This window comes from Hemitrygon akajei, chromosome 13 (genome assembly GCF_048418815.1).
Source record: "Hemitrygon akajei chromosome 13, sHemAka1.3, whole genome shotgun sequence".
Taxonomy (NCBI): domain Eukaryota; kingdom Metazoa; phylum Chordata; class Chondrichthyes; order Myliobatiformes; family Dasyatidae; genus Hemitrygon; species Hemitrygon akajei.
This window is the reverse complement of record NC_133136.1, coordinates 34,676,470-34,697,351: the sequence shown is the minus strand read 5'-3', so window position 1 is coordinate 34,697,351 and position 20,882 is coordinate 34,676,470. Positions and strand designations below refer to the sequence as shown.

At 42.7% G+C, this 20,882-nt stretch overlaps 1 protein-coding gene across 1 annotated transcript in view; it reads right to left on the bottom strand.

Moving 5' to 3' along the window:
• The window catches only part of parp8 (poly (ADP-ribose) polymerase family, member 8), a 374,464-nt gene extending 371,322 nt beyond the window's left edge, over positions 1-3,142 (bottom strand). Inside the window, exons 1-2 of the mRNA XM_073064384.1 lie at positions 2,475-3,142; positions 1,934-1,988 (exon numbers count right to left, since the gene is read on the bottom strand). Coding sequence (XP_072920485.1) covers positions 1,934-1,988; positions 2,475-2,565 — 146 coding nt within the window. The 5' untranslated portion in view covers positions 2,566-3,142. The remainder of the gene's footprint in view (positions 1-1,933; positions 1,989-2,474) is intronic.
• Between the last annotated feature and the right edge of the window lie 17,740 nt (positions 3,143-20,882).

Here is a 20,882-nt window from a genome sequence, read left to right as displayed (position 1 = left end):
TTATCAACTCAGTTATAATTAAAATTTTAATCAGTAGTAAGTATGGAGAATGCAAAGTCTTGGATTGTGAATTGCTCTTATTTGGCGGTGGAAATTCATAATGTAATTAACTTCAAAAACAAATATACCACATAGAATGTCTGTGCCCAAACACAAGCTGATCAATACAAGGCCATATGGTTTCTGTGAAAGCACTATGGTTGATTTGCTTGTTCCAGTCACTCTGATGATATCTAGGGAACAGTTTTGAAGTATTGTCCATAAGGACCTTTGGAGAGCATTTTTTTTAAAAAAAGTTATGTAGGAAATCTAAAAAGATAGAGGCATGGAGGCAGGAAATGGGGTTTATATAATGTTTGCCTTTACCTAAGGCAACTGTGTAAAAAAACAAGATATACTATAACTGCACAAAGTTTTAATACTGACTGGAGTATACTGTTGAGTTTTGGATGGTGAAATTCAAGAAAGACATAAGATTAGTGCTAAACTTACTTGAATATTATCATAACTGAAAAATTACATTCAAACTAACACCATACTTAAATTCATCACACTGTAATGGTAACGTAGGCAATGCATTTAAAATAAAGAAGGTGTTTAATGAACGAATGCAAGACAGAAAGTGTTTCTTCCAGTGAGGGAATCCCGCTAATTAGAAGTAGATAACTTAAGAGCAAAACTGGGAAGTAATATTTGGGGGAAGGGGATGTGAACTCTGGAAGTCCCCTCCTAAAAAGGAACTCACAGAACGGAGATCAATGATTTTTTTTTAGGTAGGCGTTCCAGTCTAACTCCGTGAATGAATATTCTGATGAGGTCGACTTCATAAGCACCCAGATAGACTTAATGATCTTTTTAAAGAACAGGCAACAGTCTGAAAGGTTTTGCGCTGTCTGCTTAACTCTTGTTTCGTTTTTACTGTGTACTGTTTTGAAGCTGCTCCGAGGATTATAACTGCAATGAAAATTCTTATGACTAAAGCGATTTCAGTGCTTAAGCTTGGTGTTTCAATGCCTATTTCAACCTCCAACTAAGCTAGTTTCCTCTTCTTCGCGGTTGCACATTCATTCGAACTACAGACAAAAAAAAAGTGGTAACCTCTTAGGCCGTCCTTTTAAATGTAAAGAAATCCCTTAAAATAGCAGCACAGACTTCCTAACTCCGAAAGAAACGAGTCCGCTGAGCGAATGCTCTCTCATCTATAGGTTTCTGCATCCACCACTCGAAGGTGGACTTGCTCGACCATCACAAATGGCCTTCCGTCTGCATAACAATACTCTATCTACAGAGGTGAAATGCCGCGCTCTAGCAGATGACATTTCGTAGCTGGTTAAAACCGCGCAGCTAGTAAACCCAAGTCTTCCAGTTCTCTCAAAAATCTAAAGCCGTCAATTTTGTTTTTCATGGACGTTGTAAACTTCGCGAGGGCGGGGAGTCGGGCAAAATTATCACAACTAGTTCCCCCCTGTTTCAGCAACTACCCGGTTAGTCATGGCATGTGATACTATATTTATATACCTTTCAGATATATCGCGGGCTCTGAACACACGTAAGAGAAAACCTGCAGATACTGGAACACACATATTGCTTATTCAACGCCTTAGATATCACGTGAATAAATATATAATGATATATATTGCAACGTGCGCACTGTATTCAGGACCTTCAGAACAAAGTATTGACGGACAGAAACTTTTTCTGTTTTTCATGTTTGTATTTAAATTCAGGACTGGCTCTGCAAATTAGAACACCTATCAGACAATATCATCACCCTTTCATTGTTCATTGTTCTTCAACCGAACCGAAAGAAAAGCCTGGGTATGCGGAAGTTCTGAGCAAGTTTTGGAACTACTTTTACAACAACAGACACGGAAGTTTTGTTTTTGAGGGGTTAGGGGTGGAAATGGATGGGAAAGATAAAGCTCCACACTACCTTTTCGAGCCTCTTGTATATGTATAGGTGAATGTGGAATCGGAATATCTGAAATCTAGAATAAAACAAGAAACAATATCAAAATTAAGTGAACAAACGAAGAGGATTGTGTACTGAACTGCCTTGCGTGGATTAATGATATAATCTAGCTCTAGCGAAACAATCACATGCAGTTCAGAGTCTGCGAAGAGCGTACTTCATTGATCAGGCCATTTACAGTACAGTACATTTTTTATGCAACAAGTGTTACCATAGCGACAACAAAATTGTCGGTGCAAATGGACACATCCATGGAATTGAACAGAAAATGCAGCAACAGTGGCTTTCATCTATCTGGTCTATAATTATGTGATTGCTGCAAATCCATTTTAAATACCGTAAATTAATGCAATAAAGATACAACAGAAGAAAAGACTTTATATTCCCAGTGTCATGTCAAAGAACCAAACGCTTACAGTCGGGATTTTAACACCGATTAAAAAAAAAACAGCAACAAGCCATTTAGGAGCATTTGTTTTTTTTTATTAATAGCAAATCTTACCGGAAAACAGGCAGTCCTTGTCCGCCTTGCACCTCTGGAGTACGCTGTCTATGTCTGTCTGTATCCTCTCCTGCCTTGAACACATCCCCATGAAGTGTAAACAGAGAGAGAAATGTTTTGCTTTCCTTTTGTTGTCCCCTCTTTTCCAGAAAAATCAAACCTGCGAACCGAGTCGCTTGCCAGCCCAAGGTCAGAGTCCCCAGTGTGGTACGGCTGGGAAGCAGTGCGGGGTTGCTGGGGCCGGGAGATGGATGGGCTCGATGCGGGGCTGCTGCTTCTTTCCAAGGGACGCTGCCGCAGCTGCTTTATCTCAGCTGGCCAGAGATGACAATAGCAATCCAGCTGCTCTTCCGACTAGGGATGTGGTGTACTACGGGGCGCCGCAGCCTCCACATACACATACACACACACACACATACACACACCCTGCTCCACAAGGCTTCGCGATTTCGAAAGCTAACAAGACGCTAGTCCCCTGCTTCCTTTTTTTTTCAAACCGATTTCTTCATCAATTATTCCTTCTGCATTTCTTTTCTTCAGGGGAGGGTAATATCCGATCCGTGAGCAGCCTGTCGATCTGGGCAAGTGAGCAAGCCACACGGTATTTTACCCAGTATCGGACCAACGTAGGAATTCAAAAGATGCCACACATCAGTTCATGAGGTGAATTCTGACAACGTCACCCGATGAAGAAATCTGATGGCCACGACGAATCTGACAAAACTCCGGACTGATAAATAGCACTTGCGGGGGTTGTGTATGTATGTGTGAGAGAGGGTGGGGGTAATGGTGGGGAGGGGGGCTTGTGTGCACGGGTTGTCTCATTCAATAAATGCGACGAGTTAATTTCACAAATTAGGTTCCCTGTCTATTGTTTATTCAGCAAGCGATTATTAAAATCATCAACATATCCGCACACAATCCACGCCTCCGAAAATGTGGCAGCATGCATTTTATTTCATCGCGGCGTTCTATAGAAGGTGCGATTTATCCTACAATCTCTAAATTTGTCGAAGTGATTTTTTTTCCCCTCCGTTTCGTGACCTTTGGGGAATTTGACCGACAGCCCAAATATGGCAATGTGCCTATTCTGTAATGGATGTTAACTGAAAGATGTTGTATAATACTGTGTGTGGAAGACTTATTAGGGATGCCATTCTCGAAGTAGGTGGAAAGACCTGTTCGGACTCGGGCCCTTGAGCCCTGGAGTAACAGAACGAGCGCCAGCGGGGTTGCTTGCTCTCACTGATGGGTCACATGAAGCTCTGAATAAAGGATTCACTTCAGGTGCCACAACACTCATTCAAAATCACATTCTGTTTCTGAAATCACGTGAGACGGTTTCCCTTTCCAGGGAATTGCCATTCTAAAACTGAATGCAAGACATGCAGTTTAATTCTCGGTGTTCATCCCCTTCCAGCCATTCTTTTGGCACCGACTGAACTGAATGGAGTATTGTAAACATCAAATCATTCAATTTCACGGTCATGTTTTTTCGGACCGTTCACAGCAAAATCATTGGGGTCAGATTAAGTGAAAGGAGACAATCCCCCACCCTCTCCCCTCAAATCCGTTCGCTCTTTATTGTTGCTTCTCCCTTTTTCGAAGCAGATTGTAAAATAAATTGAATAAGCGATAACATTCTGCAATATCCGCCTGTTGTCTTCAAGTAAATTTCGACCAACCTTGTAATCGGGGTAATGTATCAAGCTATTTATACAGGAATCTATTTACGAATACGTACAGTTCCCTTCCTTTCCTATCTTGAATCCTAAATTACTGTTGACAATGTATCAACTTTACCACTGCTTTAATTCAAAGTGGAGACAGATAGTGTAGTTAATAACAGAAGGATAAGCGGCTTTTAATAATTCAGAATCTGCATTGACTGGGTAACAGTAGTGTGCAACAAACAGATAATAAAACAGAGGATCTATAGTAGTAAATGGTGGAACATCCTCTTTATTTAAACTTTATTGTACTCTTTCCATCTATGCTCACTTTCCAGTGCACCTGGGTCAGCTGCCTTGAGCACGTGCTGGGGTACTGAGTGGGGCAAATGGCATATCTATTCAAATAGAAAGTAAGAGACAAAATTCTTCCACATTGATGGTCTATTGAGGCTGTCAATATGTGACCAATAGATAGGCAGGGCAAAATGTAATTGGCTATTCATTGGGAGTCAGTTGAGAACAAGGGTCCCCAACCTTTATAATGCCCTGGACCCCTACCATTACCTGAGGGGTCTGTGGACCACAAGTTGGGGAACCCTGCTCTAGGAGAAACACTGACATTGGTGCATCCATGGAGATGCTGTTCATTTGTAAGTATCATTCTAAAGCCAAGACCCCTGATCATCCACAACACTATTGTTAGATCTTTCTCTTTAAGAGAATGAGATAGCAGGGCTAGTGTGGTGCTGAAGAAAGATGTGTCTTTGCCTACAAGTAATCCAGGATAGATATGGGTGTAAAGCTGAGGTCATGCTTGAGATCTATCAACAGTATCATCAACTCTGCAATGGGAATGTTGGAATACTTTGACGCAGGTGGCTAACAAAATCTTAAAGGGTGCTCAAATTGGCCTGCATATAAGAGATGTTTAGATACACATTTGTATTGACTGGCAGTAACATTTCACACGATCAACATTGTGCTGTAGTATATTTTCATTTATGGTTGCAGTAGCTGCTACTGATATTTGGGACAGGGGCTTGACCCTGGTCATTTCCATATCAGCTCATGTTCAAAATGAGAAGAGCAACTTCATCACAAAAGTCGTTCTTCTTTTAGCTAGAGTTCTAGAGTCTAAATAACAGCAAAGCCATTGATTGAAAAATCATTCAGGCCCCTAAACAGTTCTTCCAGGTAAGACAGCACTTCACCTGTGAGTTTGTTGGGGTCATCTACTGTATCCAGTGTTCCCGAGGTGGCCTCCTGTATATTGATTAAACCCAACGTAGATTGGGGGACCACTTCGCTGAGTACTTATGCTCCAACTGCCAGGAAAAGCGGAATCCTCCAGCGGCCTCCCATTTTAATTAAGCTTCCCATTCCCATATGTCAATCCACGGCCTCCTCTACTGTTGCAATGAGGCCACACTCAGGTTGGAAGAGCAACACCTTATATTCCATCTGGCTAGCCTCCAAACTGATGGCATGAACATGGATTTCTTAAACATTCTGTAATGCCCACCCACCCTCCACTCTACCATTCCCTTTTCCCTCTCTCACCTTATCTCCTCACCTGCCCATCACCTCCCTCTGATGCTGCTCCCCCTTTTCTTTCTTCCAAGGCTTTCTGTCCTCTCCTGTCAGATTCCCCCTTCTCCAGCCCTCTCTTTCACCAATCAACGTCCCATCACTTTACTTCACCAACACTGCCCCCTCCCAGTTTTACCTATCAACTATTGTTCTTTCTCCCCTTTCCCCACCTTCTAACTCTGACTCCTCATCTTTTTTTCCTCCAGTCCTAATGAAGGGTCACAACCTGAAACATCAACTATACTTTTTATCCATAGATGCTGCCTGGCCTGCTGAGTTCCTCCAGCACTTTGTGTGTGTGTTTAGGCCTCCATTAGTCTTGATAGAACATGGATTTGCACCTTGGAAAGTTTCCAGGGTGCAAGCCCGGGCAAGGTTTTTTTTGGATGGAAGGATGGAAGACCGGCAGTTGCCCAAACTGCAAGTCTCTCCACACCACGCCACCAATGTTGTCCAAGGGAAGGACATTAGGACCCATACAGCTACCCATATACCAGTGTCGGCGCAGAGCAATGTGTGGTTAAGTGCCTTGCTCAAGAACACACATGCAGCCTCAGCCAAGGCTTGAACTAGTGACCTTCAGGTAACTGGACAAACGCCTTAACCACTTGGCCAAGCACCAACTCTTTTGTGGGTAATGCAAAGGCAAAACCATTCCTTCCAATGAAATGAAAATGAGGATACTTTAAAAATTGCAACCTACCTGGACTTGGCAACTAAAAATCTAGCACTGTTTCACTGAAGGCATTTAAACTTGGGCACAAAGTAATGGAAAACCTTCTAAAGCAGGGATTCCCCCTAGTGGGTGGTTATGTGTCGTAAGGGAACATTAGGGGAAATAGAAGTTGTCAGGGTGTATTTAAGATTCTTGGGAGGTGAGTAAGCAGCACCCTAACTTGAGACCTGACCAACTATGTCAACTATCTGACATTGTCAACATCTGATAGGCATTCTCAGTTAATTTTTTTATTTTAATTGAGCCCCATTAATGATGGCTAAATACATACGGTGCAATCTCTATGAATCTGAAGGCAGTGAAGTCTTGAATTCTAATCCTGCTAAAAAACAGAAACTACATAAAGTACATCAATGCTATGTTATATGCCTGGAGAATGGTTTTATTCTGTTCATGTCAGATCAGCAACGCCCCATGTGTCTTATTTGTAATGCTGTGCTGCCTAATGAAGCCATTAAGCCATGAAACCATCAGAATTGCAGGAACATTTCTGTAAAAGACACCCTCCTGAAAAGGCGCTTATGATATTACTCAGTTCCAGAAGATGGAAGAAGCATTTGGAAGTGTTGGACATTCAAGTCATTTGCCAAGAAAACAAGAAATGACCTTGATAGTGATCTCATTGCTTCTTATAACATTTCCAAAGTGATAGCAAAGTGTGGAAAATCTCATACAATTAGTTAAAGATTAATAATATCTGCTGTATCAGACGTGCTCATCACTGTTCTCAAAATGGATACCAGTATTTTAAAATCAGTTCCTCTGAGTAATAGCTCTGTAGTTCATTACATTGACAAAATGAGTGAAGACATTGAGTATCAACTATGCACAGAGCTAGAACAAACAGAATTTGGATACAACTGGATGAGTCAATTGTGCAAGACAATGAGGCATTGCTAATGGCATATGTATGGTTTATCAAAAACTGAAAAAGTTTCTGAAGAGCCTCCCTTTTGTGAAATGTTAAAATCAAATTTCAATGGAGAATCAATCTATGACAATCTCAAAATGTATATTGATGATAAAAGTAATGAAGAAGTAAATATGCTTTTCAAAAACGTTGGATTTTGTGGAATGTGGCTACACTGTCATACAGAGTTTCCTGGTTTTTGGAGAGGAGCCAAACTGTTCTTCATTGCATTCCCATCCTCCTACCTTGTTGAAAGAGGCTTCAGTGCAGTGAGCCAGATACTCGCAAACATCAGAAACCGCTTGGACATTGTTACACGTGGGGACTTAAGACTTTTGCTGTCACAACTTGAACCGGATATTTCAACTCTTGCTAAAACCCATCAAGCTCAAGCATGCCATTGATATTGAAGCTGCTGTACAGCGCCCAGGTACTGTGTAAGCTAGGTTTAAATACAAATAAAAATTTAAAGCAGAATCATTTTTCTCATGTTAGCATATGGTAGAAATGTTTTGTACACTAGGGGGGCACTAGAAAGTATATCGTGCCTAACAGAGACATTGGTAAATATGAAGGTGCTTTGGCGGAACATTGAGACACACTGTTCTAGACCAAGCAGTGAGTTCAGGAACCAGGTATTCATTATCTTAACTTTAAATCTCACAGTTCAGCATTTTAACCAGGGAGGCAGAGTTTGCACAATTAACTAGAAGCTGAGTAGGAAAATGGGTTAAAAAAAAGTAAACTAAAAACTGATGCAGGTCACATTCATATAAGGGAAGATAAATCAATAGTCAGAATTGCTCAGCACAGAAACAAGCACTTCAGCGAACTTTTTCATGCTGACTATGATGTATGTTAGCTTTATTAATCTCATTTACATACATTATACCCATATTTCTCCTGGATCAAATACTTGTTTAAATGCCTTTTATAACTTGTAGATGTTTCTATCTCTGGCAGCTTATTCCACATAACCATCATCCTCAGTGTGAAGAACTTGCTCCTTTGATCTTATTTACTTTGTTTGTCCATCACCTTAAACCCATACTCTCCAGTTTTAGATTCCCTACATAAGGAAAACTGACTGTCCATGAACTCCATTTTTGTATAAAATTATCTATGGTTTCCCATCAGCACCCTACACTCCAGCAAGAATAAATTCATCGTAACCAATCTGCCCTTATAAAGAAAATTTCAAGCAAACTTGTTCCGTGCATATGTTACCATTTAGGTTTATGTTGTGATGCCCAGAACCATATACAATAATTCAAGTGCAGCTTGACCATACTTTATATAGTTCAACATATACTCATGCTGAGACCCATGAAGACAAGCTTGCCAAATATCTTCATGAACCTATCCACCTTCGTCACCTTTTTCAGGCAGCTATGAACTTGTACCATGGTCCCTCTGTAAATCATTACTCCTGGGCTCCCTGCCATTTACTGTACATGTTCTATTATTTTTTAACTTCCCACAGTGCAACACCTCATATTTCAAACAGGAGAGAACCTGCAGATGCTGGAAATCTGAGCAACACACACAAAATGCTGGAGGAACTCAGCAGGCCAGGCAGCATCTATGGAAAAAAGTACAGTCGATATTTTGGGAGACACTCATTCACACTAATCCCATATCAATCCCATTCTTTATTATGTAGATCACTAGAAAACAGAAATAGACCCTTCAGCCCACAATATTGTGCTGAACTAATCAAAATAGTAACCAAACACCCAACTAAACTAATCTGTTTATGCAATATCTATTCTTTCCATTTCCCACATATTCATGTACCTATCTAAGATCCTCTTGAACACTTCAGTCACGTGTTCATTCGTAATCTGCCTGTATATCTGTTCTTCAACGTGCTGGTAACTATTGAGTTGGGTCTGTCATATCATCTCAACAAGTTATAGCACCTTTCTTTTTAGAGTTCTTCCCATATAAATACAGCAGACAGTCCTGTCGAAGGACCTTGGCCTGAACAGTCTACTGTATGTTTTTCCATAGACACAGACTGACCTGCTGAGTTCCACCAGTATTTTGTGTGTGTCACCTCACATTTTCCTAGATTACATTTTGTCTGCCACCCATCTGCCCAACTTCCCATCTGGTCTATGTCCTCCTGTATAATTTCATAACTTTCACTATCTATAGTTCCACCGATACCTGTTGAGAACAAACTTACTAATCAACCCGCAAATATTCGTATCCAAATCATTTATATATGGCATCCATCACTAAGGTCCCTGACCAAGTGGGGTACTCCCTTTTCTCATTACTACCATCAAGGAGGAAATACAGGAGACTGAAGACCCACAGTCAATGGCTCAGAAACAGCTTCTTACCTCTACCATCAGTATTTTGAATGATCCATAAGCACCAGCTTGTTATTCCATTTCTTTGCATTATTTTAGTAATTTTATGTCTGAACTGTACTGCTGCCACAAAACAATATTTACTTCATAAGACAGTGATAATAAATTTGATTCTAATTCTGCTCAAGCCGCTGAGTTTCTCCAGCAGATTGTTTGTTACTCCGCATTCCAGCATCTGCGGTCTCTTGAGATTTGACTTGTTCAGTTCTCGAATGGCAGGTCTGCCTTTGAGGAGCAATTGCAAAGATTGAGCCCATAGTAGTACAGCATAGAAAAAGGCTTTGACACATCAAATCCATATTAATCATCAACCACTCATTCACATTAATCCCATATTTTATCCCTTTTTTATTATGTAGAACATTTTAACACAGAAATAGACCCTTCAGTCCACAATGTTGTGCTGAACTACAAAATAGTAATCACACACCTAACTAAACTAAATTTTCTGTCTATGCAATATCTATATCCTTTCATTTCCCACATATTCATGTACCTATTTAAGATTCTCTTGAACACCTCAGTCACATGTCCATTTCCTAATCTGTTCTTCAATGCACTGGTGACTATTGAGTTGGGTTTGTCATATAATCTCATCAAGTTATTGCACCTTTCTTTTTTGTGTTCTACCCATGTACAGTACAGTAGACTGTGGATGAGTCTCATTAGTGCGGCTGTGATTTTGTCCCTTATTAATAGCACAACTGCCACCCCCAGCTTCCCAGCATTTATCTCCATCTCTAACTTCTTAAAACTTGAAAGCCTGGAACATTAACCATCCATTCATTTTCCTCTTTCAAACAAGTCTCTGTTATGGCCAGAACATCATTGTTCCATCTACAGAACCTTGCTCCAAGTTCTTCGACCTTAACCATAATACTCCTAGCATTAAAATACAGCCACTATCCATCCATGCCTCTGTGTCTGTTACCTTGCTCCCGTCTGCTCTAACTGCTCATCACATCTACAGTCATCTCTACCCCTCCACTTTCTGACTTGCTACTCCAGTTTGCATCCTCCCACCAAATTAGGTTAAACCCTCCCAAGCAGTACTAGCAAGCCTCCCAAGCAGAACATTAGTTCCACTCCAGTTACAGTGCAACCTGTCCTTCTAGTATTGGTTTCCCCTTCCCCAGAAGAGCTTTTAATGATGCATGAACTCGAAACCCTGACCCAGTTCCTCAACCACTCATTCATCTGTTCTGTCTTTCTATTTCAGATACCAGTCAGTTCAGATTGGCAAAAACAACTCCTCCACAATCTCCATCAGCACAGGTGCTCATCAGGGCCGTGTGCTTAGCCCCCTGCTCTTCTTGCTTTGCACCTATGACTGTGTGCTCAAGTACAGCTTCAACACCATATACAACTTTGCTGATGACACCACTGTTGTGGGCCGTATCAAAGTGGTGATGAATCAGCAAACAGGAGGGAGATTGAAAATTTGGCTGAGTCGTGTTATGACAACAACCTCTCATTCAATGTCAGCAAGAGCAAGGAAGTGATTGCAAACCTCAGGAGATGGAAACCAGAGATTTGTGAGCCAGTAATCAGAGGATCAGAGGTGGAGACGGTCAGTACCTTTAATTCCTGGGTGCCACTATCTCAGAGTATCTGTCCTGGACCTATCATATAAATGTAATTGTGAAGGAAGCACAACAGCACCTCTACTTCCTCCAGAGTCTGTGGAGATTCAGCATACATCTAAAACTTTGACCAAGTTCTATAGGTGTGTTGTGGAGAGCGTATTGACTGGCTGCATCATGGCCTGGTATAGGAACAGCAATGCTTTTGAGTGGAAAATCCTACAAAAAGGTGGAGTGTCCACTGGGGCTGTTCCAGACGGCAAAATGTATGCCCGTTTGGATGCTGCTGGGTAGGGTGGTGTGGACTATCAGGGCACATCAACAGCAGCCAGGTCAATGACTCAGCAGGGAAGCATGAAGTCAGGGAGAGCATTAGTGATAGGAGACTTGACAGTTGACTAGAGATTTGTGTGAACAAATAGATTCATCTCAGTACACCACAGGTAAAGAGCTCCCAGCCACTGTGCCACATCTACATGAAACATCGTCCTAGGAATACAATATCCATCAAAGACCCTCACCACTCAGGCCATGCTCTTTTCTCACTGCAGACATGGGGTAAAAGGTACAAGTGCCTCAGGACTCAGATCACCAGGTTCAAGAACAGTTACTACTCCTGAAGCATCAGGCTCCTGAACAAAAGAAGATAACTACACTCTGTGAGATGTTTCCACAACCAATAATCTCACGTTAAGGACGCTTTATTTGCTATTTCCTGCTCTCATTATTTATTGCTTTTTTTAATATTTGCATTTGCACAGTTTGTTGTCCTCTATGAACACACACAAAATACTGGTGGAACACAGCAGGCCAGGAAGCATCTATAGGGAGAAGCACTGTCGACGTTTCGGGCCGAGACCCTTCGTCAGGACTAACTGAAAGGAGAAATACTAAGAGATTTGAAAGTAGTGGGGGGAGGGGGAAATGCGAAATGATAGAAGACCAGAGGGGGTGGGATGAAGTTAAGAGCTGGAAAGGTGATTGGCGAAAGTGATACAGAGCTGGAGGAGGGAAAGGATCATGGGACGGGAGGCCTCGGGAGAAAGAAAGGGGGAGATGGAGAACAGGCAGGGTGATAGGCAGAGAGAGAGAATAAAAACAAATAACTAAATATGTCAGGGATGAGGTAAGAAGGGGAGGAGGGGCATTAACAGAAGTTAGAGAAGTCAATGTTCATGCCATCAGGTTGGAGGCTACCCAGCCGGGATATTAGGTGCTGTTCCTCCAACCTGAGTGTGGATTCATTTGACAATAGAGGAGGCCATGGATAGACATATCAGAATGGGAATGGGATGTGGAATTAAAATGTGTGGCCACTGGGAGATCCTGCTTTCTCTGGCGGACCGAGCATAGGTGTTCAGCAAAACGGTCTCCCAGTCTGTGTTGGGTCTCACCAATATATAAAAGGGCACACCGGGAGCACCGGACGCAGTATACCACACCAGCCAACTCACAGGTCCGCGACTCCCTTGTCCACTCGTTCCCCCCATCCCTTCCCACCAACCTCCCTCCTGGCACTTATCCTTGTAAGTGGAACAAATGCTACACCTGCCCTTACACTTCCTCCCTCACCACCATTCAGGGCCCCAGACAGTCCTTTCAGGTGAGGCGACACTTCACCTGTGAGTCGGCTGGTGTGGTATACTGCGTCCGGTGCTCCCGGTGTGGCCTTTTATATATTGGTGAGACCCGACGCAGACTGGGAGACCGTTTCGTTGAACACCTACGCTCAGTCCACCAGAGAAAGCAGGATCTCCCAGTGGCCACACATTTTAATTCCATGTCCCATTCCCATTCTGATATGTCTATTCATGGCCTCCTCTACTGTCAAGATGAATCCACACTCAGGTTGGAGGAACAGCACCTTATATACCGGCTGGGTAGCCTCCAACTTGATGGCATGAACATTGACTTCTCTAATTTTGTTAATGCCCCTCCTCCCCTTCTTACCCCATCCCTGACATATTTAGTTGTTTGTTTTTCTCTCTCCCTCTCTGCCAATTACCCTGCCTGTTCTCCACCTCCCCCTTTCTTTCTCCCGAGGCCTCCCGTCCCATGATCCTTTCCCTTCTCCAGCTCTGTATTGCTTTCGCCAATCACCTTTTCAGCTCTTAGCTTCATCCCACTCCCTCCGGTCTTATCCTATCATTTTGCATTTCCCCTCCCCCCACTACTTTCAAATCTCTTAGTATCTCTCCTTTCAGTTAGTCCTGACTAAGGTTCTCGGCCCGAAATTTCGACAGTGCTTCTCCCTATAGATGCTGCCTGGCCTGCTGTGTTCCACCAGCATTTTGTGTGTGTTGTTTGAATTTCCAGCATCTACAGATTTCCTCGAGTTGTCTTCTACGGTCTGCTTGATCTTTCATTGATCCTGTTTATAGTTTCTGTTGTAGATTTACTGAGCATGCCCACAGGAAAAAGAATCTCAGGGTTGTATGTGGTGATATATATGTACTCTGATAAGATTTACTTTTGCAACACACACACACAAAATGCTGGAGGAACTCAGCAAGCCAAGCTCTATCTATGGAAAAAAAGTTAGTTGATGTTTTGGGCCAAGAACTTTCGGCAGGACTGGAGAAAAAAGCTGAGGAGTAGATTTAAAAAGTGGGGGCAGGAGAGAGAGAAATGCAAGGTGTTAGGTGAAACCTGAAGGGGGTGGGATGAAGTTAAGAGCAGAGAAGTGGATTGGTGAAAGAGCTACAGGGCTGGAGAAGGGTTGATTGAAGAGGATAGGCCATGGAAGAAAACAAGGGGGCAGGAGCACCAGAGAGAGGCAATAGATGAGCAAGGAGATAAGGTAAGAAAGGGAAAAGGGGATGGGGAATTATGAAAGGGAGGGGCATTACCGGAAGTTCGAGAAATGAATGTTCATGCCATCAGGTTGCAGGCTACCCAGATGGAATTTAAAGGTGTTGTTCCTCCAATCTAAGTGTGGCCTCATCACGACAGTGAAGGAGACCATGGACAGACATATCAGAATGGCAATAGGAAGTGGAATTAAAATAAGTGACCACTGGGCGATCCCAGGTTTTCTGGTGGACGGAGCGTAGGGTGCTCAGCAAAGCAGTCTCCCAACCTACATTGGGTCTCACCGATATACAGAAATTCCAATTCCCATTCTGATACGTCAGTCCATGGCCTCCTCTAGTCATGATGAGACCACACTCAGGACTTCTTCCCCTTTCTACCCATGTTATTGGTGCCAATGAGCACCAGAACCTCTGGCTGTTCACTCACTCCTTTGAGAACATTCTGCCTCCATTCTGACATATCCTTTGCCATAGAAGCTACACACCATCCTGGTGTCTCTTTCACTGTTCACACAAATCTCTAGTCAACTGTTGATCTCCTATCACTAATGCTCTCCCTGACTTCATGCTTCCCTGCTGAGTCATTGACCTGGCTGTTGTTGATGTGCCCTGATAGTCCACACCACGCTACCCAGCAGCAACCAAACAGGCATACATTTTGCTGTGGGGAACAGCCCCAGTGAACACTCCACCAATTACCTGCTCCCCTTACTGCTCCTGGTGGTCACCCAGCTAGCTGAAACCTGTATCTGAGTGGGACCATCTCAATAAAAGTTTTATCTTTGAAGTCCTCAGCTTCCCAGTTGACTCTCTGTACCTCCATATCCTGTTCTAGTGCCTGGAGTCTGTCAGGAGCTGGAACTGGATGTAATTCCCACAGATATGGTCATCAGAGAGACCAGACTTCCCATGTCTTGACTTAATTATCATCCTGCTTACACAGGGTTAAAAACCAAGGATGAACAACAAAATAAAACCTTATATTTTCTTAACTGTGCCTTCTCAAGAAGCTCTTTTCAAAGTTGTTCTTAAAATGGTCATTTATTATCAAAGTGTGGTGACCCACTTTCCAGCGCACTTGAACCAGCTCACAAAATGGCGCGCGCCGGCAGAGAGGCCGGCCCCAAAAAAGGGCGCCAGGCCTTCTTCACCAGCAAGGGGAAAAGCCTGCGTGCGGGAGGGGACTGTGAATATGCGCCCCCTACAACATCCCCGCCCAGGGAGGGTGGAAACGGGAAGGCTTAAAAGCGAGGCCGCGAAGTTTGAATAAATCTTTTATGCAACTGCAACTCACCGTCTGCGTGTCGTTATTCCAGCGCTGTGTGTAGCACACCGCTACAAAAGCATGTATCCATATACAATGTTGAAATTTGTCTATTCCAGATAGCCACAAAAACAAAGAAGGTGAGAGTCGTTCAGAGAGAAACAACAAATCCACCCCCACACACAAAAAACAACAGCGTCTTGATCATCTCCCCCCCCAAAAAACAACACCTCCCCCACACAGAAAAGCTAACAGAATACAACAGAACATCAATCCACAACCAACCACCCTCACGCAACAAAACAGAAAAGGAACAGGCAATAAAAAACAGAATATAAAACTCATATTTCTGAGAAATCCTCACACCCAGCAACATACCTCTTATGCTGAGAAGATAAAGCCTCAGCTCCCCAATAGTACACTAACTTTTTTCTCATTGGCCACTATTAATTAGCTTATTAGTCAGACAAATAACTAAAAATTTGAAAGCATGCTTCTTTTAGAGTTCTGTTAAAATTCTTATGAATTGTTGGGTTGTTGAAAACAATTTAAGTCATGTTCATATATTTATTTATTTAGTTGTTATTATTAAAATCCTTATTATTTGTATTATTTCTTCTTGGGGTTGGTGGTGGAGTTCAGTACGTGATGATAATGCACCTTTTTAGTTGGTCTGCCAACTGCCAATAAAAAGCAATAGAAGAATCCTGTTAGGTAAAACACACCAGCAAGTCCTGGAATCTTCCTCTTTTAAGCTCTCACGTCTTTTAATTTCTTGACATTTTTAAGAATAAAGGAAAGATTAAAATCTTAAAGACCTTGACAGGATAGATACACGATTAATGCTGCCTGGCTATGCTCTCCAGAACAAGGAACCACGGTCTTAAAATGAGTAGCTAGCCATTCAGAACAGACATGAGGAGACATTTCTTTGCCAACACAGCAGTGAATCTTTTGAATTTTCCATTGAAGAGGGCTCTGGAGATTCAGTCAATGAATGTATTGAGGACAGAAACTGATAGATTTTTAGTTATTATGGGAATCAGAGGATATTGGGTTATGGAAAAAGGTGTGTTGTGCGTTGTGATAAACAATCAGTCATGAGGTTATTGAATAGTAAAGCAGGCATGAGGGACCCAATGGCAGCAACCTTGCACTCAACATCAGTAAGACGAAGTAATTACTGATGGATCTCAGGAAGGGAAAGTCGAGAGATCAGAAGTGGAAAGGGTGAGCAGTTTCAAGTTCCTGAATCTCAGTATCTCTGAGGGTCTATCCTGGGCCTAACATATTGACGCAGTTACAAATGAGACGTGACAGTGGCTCCATTTCATCAGGAGTTTGAGGAGAATTGGAATGTCACCAAAGACATTCACAGATTTCTGCAGATGTACCGCGGAGAGCATTCTAAATGGTTGCATGATCATATGGTATTGAGGGGCCACTGCACAGGATCAGAAAAGGCTGTAGAAAGTTGTAAACTCAGCCAGCTCCATCATGGGCATGATCCTCCCCAGGATCCAGGACATCTTCAAAAGGTGATGCCTCAAAAAGGTGGCATCCATCATTAAGGACCTCAGCATCCAGGACATGCCCTTTTCTCATTACAAGGAAGAGGTATAGGAATCTGCCCAATGCTTCAGCAACAGCTTCTTCCCCTTGCCAACAGATTTCTGAATGGACAATGAACCCATGAACATTACTTCAGCATTTTTCCTTTCTTTTTGCTCTACTTACTTAATGTAATTTTCTTAATAGACCTAGTACTTCTTACTGTAATTTATAGTTTTTATGATTAGGTATTGCAATATATTGCTGCCGCAAAAGAAAAACTTTCATGAGAGTTGATAGGTGAGACAAAGTGAGAGGGAGGATTTGTGGGTGGGTGAAGAGGGGGGGATGAAATAAGAATCTGGGAGGTGATAGGTAGAAAAGGTAAAGAGCTGAAGAAGAAGGAATCTAATATGAAAGGACAGTGGACCATAGAATTGACATCATTTCTTATATCCTTCACATACATGAGGAGTAAAAATCCCTATGTTACATCTCCGTCTAAATGTGCAATGTGCAATCATAGTAATTTATAATAAATAGAACAGTCAACGTAACATAGAAATACACTCAAATCAGTGTGAGTTAATCAGTCTGATGGCCTGGTGGAAGAAACTGTCCCGTAGCCTGTTGGTCCTGGCTTTTATGCTGTGGTACCGTTTCCCAGATGGTAGCAGCTGGAATAGATTGTGGTTGGGGTGATTCAGGTCCCCAATGACCCTTCGGGCCTTTTTTTCACACCTGTCTTTGTAAATGTTGTGAATAGTGGGAAGTTCACAACTACAGGTGCATTGGGCTGTTCGCACCACTCTCTGCAGAGTCCTGCATTAAGGGAGGTACAGTTCCCACACCAGGCAGTGATACAGCCAGTCAGGATGCTCATAATGGTGCCCCTGTAGAAAATACTTAGGATTTTGGAGCTAATACCAAACTTCCTTAACCGTCCGAAGTGAAAGCGATATTGTTGTGCCTTTTTCACCACACAACTGGTGTGTACAGACCACATGAGGTCTTTGGTGACGTGGATGCCAAGAAACTTGAACCTGTTTACCCTCTCAAACCCAGATCCATTGATGTCAATAGAGGTTAGCCAGTCTCCATTCCTCCTGTAATCCACAACCTGCTCCTTTGTTTCTGTGACATTGAGGGAGAGGTTGTTTTCTTGACACCATTGTGTTAGAGAGATGACTTCTTCTCTATAGGCCACCTCATTATTGTTTGAGATTAGGCCAATAAATGTAGTGTCATCGACAAATTTAATTAGCAGATTAGAGCTGTAGGTGGCGACACAGTCATGGGTATACAAGGGGTAAAGCAGGGGACTTAGTATAGAGCCCTGAGGGGCATCTGTGTTGAGAGTCAGAGGGGAGGAGGTGAAGGAGCCCACTCTTACCACCTACCGGCAATCTGACAGGAAGTCCAGGACCCAGCTACACTAGGCAGTGTCAAGGCCGAGGTCTCTGAGCTTCCTGTTGAGCCTAGAGGGAACTTTGGTGTTGAATGTTGAACTGTAGTCCGAACAGATTTTCACATAAGCGTAAAAACACAAAATGCTGGCAGAACTCAGCAGGCCAGACAGCATCTATTTTCAGGTTTCGGCCCGAAACGTCGTCACTACCTCCTCCCATAGATGCTGTCTAGCCTGCTGAGTTCTGCCAGCATTTTGTGTTTTTATTTATTTCCAGCATCTGCAGATTCACTCGCGTTGTCTTTCACATAGGCATCCTTCTCCTTCAGAAGTGTAAGGATGCTAAGTAGAGCAGTGACTACTTTACATCTGTCAATTGAATTTGTCAGTAGGCAAATTTTACAGGGGGGTGGGGGGTCCAGTTTGGCTGGCAGCATGCTGCAGATGTAGTCCTTGTTCTGCCTCTCAAAGCATTTGCTTATTATTGATGTAAATGCGACAGGACGCCAGTCGTTGAGACATGTTACCTTATCATTTTTGGTACAGGGACAATGGTGGATGATTTGAAGCAGGACAGCACGCTACACTGGGAGAGGGAGAGATTAAAGGGAAAGAAAAGGGGAAGCACAGGTAGGTGATGGGCAGGTGAGAAGAAAGGGTAAGAGTGTAACTAGAATGGGAAGGGAAAATGGGAGAAGGAAGCTACCTGGTCTCCAACTCGATTGCTTGAATATTGATTTTTCCAACTACTGGTAATTTCTCCTCCTCAGTCCTTTCTTTTTCCAAAGGAAAGAGAGTATCTGATTGAAGGAGTGAGAACTAATTAGGAAGAAACACCACAACAACAGCCACAGAACTAGTAACATTTCATCTTCTTTAACTGTGTTGCTGGTGCTGGAGTCTATTCTGCTATCTCGTTCTGCAAATCTTAGGCTGCTTATTTTTAGGCTTTGAGGAAGCGCATGTCGCAACTGTAGATTCTTCTTCAAAGGGCAGAAGGTGAAATGGTGCAAACCTCCCACTGCTTGTGCAGAGCTTTTTTTGTGTGTTCAGAAAGAGACTGGAAGAGACTACATCATAGGTACGTTAGACTATATTTAGCCAGAGCGATTGAAATCAGTCCTATCAATGAACACTACTTCTTTGTGTTTTAGCACTGAAGAGTGATAGTGAATACAACACAGCACTGAAACCCACACTACACATTCCAAAAGCAGGATCTGCATTATAAGCATTCGATTCTGGATATACTGTATCTGACATGGGCTCAGAATTAGGAGAAGCGGAGAAAACGAGAACAATGGGGCAGATCTTCTGCAGCAGTGTTCTGTAACCCTTCCTGATTTTACACTCAGAAGCTAAGCATGGTAATTTAGGCATTTGATTAAACTGGAGTGGTGAACTTCCAATTAACTGGACACCAAGAATGTAATACTTCTGCTGCAAGACTAGGTTTTCCAGTAAACTCGTCACTGCAGTGCTTACTTCCTTTCCCTATCACAGAGACCATTTGCAGCAGAATCCGAAGTGTCAACAAACAGATCATTTATGTCAGTACAACCAGCACTTTCTAATGGGCAGTGTTAGCAGAATCACAGTGCTTCCTAGACTTGGCAATTTTCCAACAAGACGTAGTCTAACCCAGGGCAGTTGTGCTATTAAGCACATCTGCATCAGGGTGTCCTTAGAGAACTGGAATCTCCTCAAGCATCCCCTCTCCCATCTCAAGCATCCTCTCATCCCCTCTTGCTCCCCTCTCCTGTTATGGTTGATTTTAAATTAGGGCATACCTTCCCTCCTCCTCTTTCTTCTCATAGCATGATGCCGAGCACATTGGGCCCAGTTGTCCTAATTTGTTTCAGACAAACATGCAAATTAGGAACAGAAGTTGGTCACTTCTGGTCACAATTTCATAAGATTGTCACTGATTTGACTACAGGAGCAGGGAGGTTCTACTGCAGTTGTACAAGGCCTTGGTGAGACCGTACCTAGAATATTGTGTGCAGTTTTGGTCCCCTAATCTGAGGAAAGACATTCTTGCCATAGAGGGAGTACAGAGAAGGTTCACCAGATTGATTCCTGGGATGACAGGACTTTCATATGAAGAAAGACTGGATCGACTAGGCTTATACTCACTGGAATTTAGAAGATTGAGGGGGGATCTTATTGAAACATATAAAATTCTAAAGGGATTGGACAGGCTAGATGCAGGAAGATTGTTTCCGATGTTGGGGAAGTCCAGAACGAGGGGTCGCAGTTTAAGGATAAAGAGGAAGCCTTTTCGTACTGAGATGAGGAAAAACTTCTTCACACAGAGAGTGTTGAATCTGTGGAATTCTCTGCCACAGGAAACAGTTGAGGCCGGTTCATTGGCTATATCTAAGAGGAAGTTAAAAGGATCAGGGGTTATGGAGAGAAAGCAGGTACAGGGTTCTGAGTTGGATGATCAGCCATGATCATACTGAATGGCGGTGCAGGTTCGAAGGGCCGAATGGCCTA